At 43.6% G+C, this 6,000-nt stretch overlaps 1 protein-coding gene across 1 annotated transcript in view; it reads left to right on the top strand.

The window, feature by feature from the left end:
* Window positions 1-6,000, top strand: part of LHX4 (LIM homeobox 4) — a 72,404-nt gene that overhangs the window by 19,504 nt on the left and 46,900 nt on the right. The window contains exon 2 of the mRNA XM_001374486.5: window positions 4,122-4,293. Within this exon, the coding sequence (XP_001374523.3) occupies window positions 4,122-4,293 (172 nt within the window). The remainder of the gene's footprint in view (window positions 1-4,121; window positions 4,294-6,000) is intronic.

Here is a 6,000-nt window from a genome sequence, read left to right on the forward strand (position 1 = left end):
TTCTTGGGGGACAGCAGGCTCTGCTTGAAATTTCACTAACAGACGTAGCTGCTGTTGTCCTTAAGGCAGATCCCGAAAGCCAAATCTTCCAGAGGTCATCAGATAATAGAAAGTTAAAGTGAGAAGTCAGAGATGGTGTAGACCAGCCCAGGCATTTGGGGCCTTTGGCCCCTTTTGAACCCCTTCAGTTTTTGCTCTTCAAACCTTATTTCCCCACCCCCCAAAGAGGCTTCCAAACATGGGCATTTTCCCCTTGTGACCTTGTTCCACCATGAGCCTGTTGCCCATACCACCTATTTCTGCTCCTCACCCCCATCCCCCTCCCCACATCTCCTTCCCCTCCCTCTCTCTTTTCTCTCTCTTCCTCCTTCTCTCCCTTTCTCTCCTTTTCTTCTCTTTCCCTCCCTCTCCCTCTTCCCCTCTCTCTCCTGCCTCCTCTCTCTTTTCTTTCTGACCTTGTTCTTCTTTTCCTCTCTTCCCTCCTTCATTTTCTCCTTTCCCTCTCTCCCCTACCTCCTTCTCTCTCTCCCTCTCTCTTCTCTCTTCCATCCTTCTGTCTTTCCCCTCCCTCTCTCTCTCTCTCCTCCCCTCCCTCCCTTCGCCTCTCTGTTTCTGTCACTTGCTGTCTCCCTCTCTTTCTTCCCTCCCTCCCTCTTTCCCCTCATTCTCCTACTTCCTTCTCTTTCTTCTCTCTTTCTCTCTCCCCCTCCCTCCCTCTCTGTTTCTCCCTCCTTCCCTCCCTCCCTCTGTGTCTCTCCCTCCCTCTTTCTCTACCTCCTTTCTCCCTCCTTCTCTGTGTCTCTCCCTCCTTCCCCCCTCCCTCCCTCTCCAGCTCTCCCTCCTCCCCTCTCCACCTCTCTCTCCCTCCTCCTCCTCTCTGTCCACTATTAAGTGTTAGAGCTCAGCTCAGTGGCTCTTGGTATCTTGCTTCCATGGCTCATGCTAAGCTGGGCCCCTTGCCACTCTGCCTGATCCCTAAGATCAGCACACTATCTGCATTTGGGTTTTAGTCAACACAGAGCTTTAAAAGGATAGAGGAAGAACTTCTAGAATGACAGGTGTCTTCAAAGGTAACCTTGGCCTTCCAGGCAAACCCACAGACAATAAGGCCTTCGTCTTTCTTGGCAACCCCTTCTCTGACTGATGGAAACTTCTTTCCTCCTTCTGTCTTCTCTGGACCCTGGATCAAACACTGAATTTGAATACTAAGTACTAAAATTACTATGTCATAGGTTTGTTGAGGGTTTAAAGTTGTGGTTTAGTCCTTCCAGAACCTTCTTCCAGAGCATCTGTGAGAGTCCAGGGCTTGTGGGAAGCACATCTCTCTCCTCAGTGAGTCCTCACCTGAATTTTAGGATATAAGGACATTGAAATCATCTCCTTTCTCCTCTAATACTGTAAGGGCTCTGGGCCCAATGGAAGTCCTTTCCTCCTATCATCCCAAAATTGGAATTCCTCAAAGACCAGCTCAAGGACGAGTCCTTCACTTATCACATTAGTCCACAGTCTGCTCAGAGCTATAACTAGAGCTGGGTGGCTTTGGACCAGGGTACCACCATTGCCTATAGTCCTTTAGCAGTACAGAAACAATTGAGGGGGCAGCTAGATGACTCAGGAGATTGAGAGCCAGGCTTAGAGATGGGAGGTCCTAGGTTCAAATCTGGTCTTCAGACACTTCCTAACTGTGTGACCCTGACAAGTCACTTAACCTCCATTGCCCAGCCCTTGCCACTCTTCTGCCTTAGAACCAATACACAGTAATAATTCCAAGACTGAAGGTAAAATTAAAAAAAAAAAGAAATAGTTGAGCTTAGATCTTAGGAAGAATAATGACTTAACATAGAAAACATTAGTTTTCTCCCCCAGTAGCCACAACCCAGATGAACTCTTCTCCAGTAACATTTTTTTAACATTATTTTATTTGGTCATTTTCATACATTGTTCATTGGAAACAGATCATTTTCTTTTCCTCCCCCCTAACCACCCCCTTCCCTAGATTTGTCTGGACATGTGTCCTTGCTCTGAACCCATGTCCTTGTTGTTGGTATTGGCATTAGGGCGCTCATTTAGCATCTCTCCTCGATCATGTCCCCTCAACCTCTGTAGTCAAGCAGTTGCTTTTCCTCGGTGTTTTTACTCCCTCAGTTTGTCCTCTGCTTGAGGATAGTTTAGTTTAGTTTTTTTTCCTCATAGACTACTGCAGGTTGTTCAGGGACATTGTAAAGCCATTACTGGAGAAGTCCATTACGTTCGATTATACCACAGTGTATTAGTCTCTGTGTACAATGTTCTCCTGGTTCTGCTCCTCTCGCTCTGCATCAATTCCTGGAGGTTGTTCCAGTCTCCATGGAATTCCTCCACTTTATTATTTCTTTTAGCACAATAGTATTCCATCACCAATATATACCACAATTTGTTCAGCCATTCCCCAATTGAAGGGCATCCCTCATTTTCCAATTTTTGGCTACCTCCCATGCCACCATATTGGGGAGTGGTCAGCTGTCCCTTTGCTTGAAAGACCTCTTACTGGGGCTGGTTCCAAGACAACTGGGGATTACTAAAACCTTTCAGGGTGGTAGAGCCCAAAAGAGCTCCAGCTTCACCCAGTATAGTCCTCTGTATAGTCCTCTGAGACCCCTCCCAGATTCCTTGCTGAGACAGAATGAGACATCAGACTAATATATGTGATTGTGCTGCTGCTGGAGCAATGAGGATGCACTTCTTACGAGGGTTAAAGTGGACTTTTATGATAACCCAGACAGTCAAAATGAATACAGCTTTAAGAGTGAATTCATAATCATGGAAACATAGAAAAATATTTAAAAATTTAAAAAGCGAATTCATAAAAGAGGAGTCAAAGGCCCCCAGAGCAATTGGCTCTAGCGAGACCTGATACCCAGTAGGTGCTTTGTATACATTTATTGAATTGAGTAAGGTCCTGGCTGAGTCAGATGGAAATTGCTGGTTGGCAAACCTTTTAACTTTCTTGGATTGACTTTTAGATATGGTGACTTTCTTTTGGGAGCACAGAAATAAGGAAATAGAAAACAGTCGCGATTTTCTTCCTTTTTCCAGAAGCTGCTTCTTTCTGTATGATTCCAGCCAAGTTCATTGGCTGGTTATTCTTTTTTTTTAAATAATATTTTATTTGATCATTTCCAAGCATTATTCATTAAAGACAAAGATCATTTCCTCCCCCCACATTAAAGACAAAGATTAAAGACAAAGATCTTTTTTTTTAAATAATATTTTATTTGATCATTTCCAAGCATTATTCATTAAAGACAAAGATCATTTCCTCCCCCCACCCCCATAGCCGACGTGTCACATGTGTTCTTGATTCGAACCCATTTCCATGTTGTTAATATTTGCATTAGAGTTTCCTTTAGAGTCTCTCCTCTGTCATGACCCCTCAACCGCTGTAGTCAGGCAGTTGCTTTTCCTCGGTGTTTCTATTCCCATAGTTTATCCTTTGCTTATGAATAGTGTTTTTTCTCCTAGATCCCTGCAGATTGTTCAGGGATATTACACCACTACTAATGGAGACGTCTATTACGTTCGATTATACCACAGTGTATTAGTCTCTGTGTACAATGTTCTCCTGGTTCTGCTTCTCTCGCTCTGCATCACTTCCTGGAGGTTGTTCCAGTCTCCATGGTACTCCTCCACTTTATTATTCCTTTTAGCACAATAGTATTCCATCACCAACATATACCACAATTTGTTCAGCCATTCCCCATTGATGGGCATCCCCTCGTTTCCAGTTTTTGGCCACCACAAAGAGTGCAGCTATGAATATTCTTGTACAAGTCTTTTTGTCCATTATCTCTTTGGGGTACAGACCCAGCAGTGCTATGGCTGGATCAAAGGGTAGACATTCTTTTGTCGCCCTTTGGGCATAGTTCCAAATTGCCCTCCAGAATGGTTGGATCAGTTCACAACTCCAGGCTGGTTATTCTTGAATCAAAAAATAGCATTTAGGTGGGCTTTAAACCCAAAGCCAAATGAGTGTTTCTATTTGTCTGCCCAGTGGTCTTTGCAAATGGTGCCATGCACAAGGCTGACACTGCTCTTTCTTCTCTCTCTCCTCTCCTCCTTCCTACCACCTCCTGCCTCCTCAGAGATCCCTCAGTGTGCCGGCTGCAATCAGCACATCTTGGATAAATTCATCCTCAAAGTCTTAGACAGGCATTGGCACGGCTCCTGTCTTAAGTGTGCGGACTGCCAGATGCAGCTGGCCGACAGGTGCTTCTCCAGAGCAGGGAGTGTCTACTGCAAGGAAGACTTCTTCAAGTAAGTTGAAAATGGAACAAAAAAAAAACAAACGTCTCTCTTTGCTCAGTGCTGAGGACTACTCATCCAATGGCTCTTGGGCAATCTTCCCAGTAGCAATCTATCTGCCATAGAAAACACTGGTAGTTGTGATAGCTAAATAAACTAGGCACCCTCACTGAGCCTCACCATCACCACCACCATCACAATCGCCATCGCCATCATGGAATTGTTTTTCACACAAATTGGCTTAGAGGAATTGAATTACCCCTCTAATCTGTTCTCATTTGGGCATAATATTTGTTTCTCCTTAAAGATGGCATGATGGATAAAGAATGGAAGTAAGTGATGGTTTGGTTGAAAGTTTCTTCCTCTACATCTGACCACATGTTCTTACATATCAAAATTAATAATGATGATTATAGGAGCAGCTGGGTGGTTCATTGGATTGAAAGCCAAGACTAGAGATGGGAGGTCCTGGGTTCAAATCTGACCTTAGACACTTCCCAGCTGTGTGACCCTGGGCAAGTCACTTAACCCCCATAGCCTAGCCCTTACCACTTATGCTGCCTTGGAACCAACACACGGTATTGATTCTAAGACAGAAGGTAAGGGTTTAAAAATAATGATGATTATAATAATGACAACTGACATTTACATGTGATGAAAGTTAAGGGAGGAGAGATAAATCAATGAAGGTTCAATTCTCCTGAGCATGGTCTGAAGACAATCCCCATTTGCCAATCCTACTTACCCCTTTCCACAAATACAGTCTAGTTCACTTTTAAGCAATCAAAGCCTAATACCCAGTAGGTGCTTTATATACACTTATTGAATTGAATAAGGTCCTACTTGAGTCAGGTGAATATTGTCAGTTGGCAAATCTTTTATCTTTGTTGGGTTGACTTTTAAGTCAACCTAAAAGTGCTCTAAGACTTTTTGGGACACCCCATATAGCACATTATTTATTTAAACTCTTATTTTCTGTCTTAGAAAGATAGAAGAATGGTAAGGGTTAGGTAAACAGGGATAAAAGACTTGCCCAGGTTTAAATAGATAAGAAGTATCTGAGGTCATATTTGAACCCAAGCCATCCCAACTCCAAGCCTGACTCTATCCACTGGACTACATAGCTGCCCCCTGTATAGCACTTGACCTTTGAGACAAGTTAGGGACAACAGGTATTATTATCCCCCCTTTTACAGATGAGGAAACTGAGGCATGGGAATGATGGACCATGGTGATAATATTCTGAGTTAGGGACTATTGGTGTTATCTCCCTTTTTTACAGATAAGAAAACTGAGGCATAGGAAAGATGGACCGTGGAGATAATCTTCTGAGTTAGGGACTACTGGTATTATCTCCCTTTTTTACAGATGAGGAAGCTGAGGCATAGGAAAGATGGACCATGTTTAGTTAATCAGGGAAGGCTTCCTGAACAAGACAAAGAAGTTCACCTATTATGTTTAGCTGGGAATGGCCCTGGATGGGGTGTAGACAAGACACTTGAATGATTGATTGCATTTTTTGGGTTTCATCCAGACATTTGGCATTGTACAGACACATCTTCTAATTAAAACAACCTCAGCCCAAGGCAGAATGACTTGGAGGGGAGATGAGGATGGGGACGGGGGTAAGTGGAGGTGGAGATACAAACTCTTTTTAGAACTTCATTTCTTCAGGATCTCCTTTTCAACCCAAGTGTTTCAATAAGGCGAATTGTACAG

This window comes from Monodelphis domestica, chromosome 2, assembly GCF_027887165.1.
Source record: "Monodelphis domestica isolate mMonDom1 chromosome 2, mMonDom1.pri, whole genome shotgun sequence".
Classification (NCBI taxonomy): Eukaryota; Metazoa; Chordata; class Mammalia; order Didelphimorphia; family Didelphidae; genus Monodelphis; species Monodelphis domestica.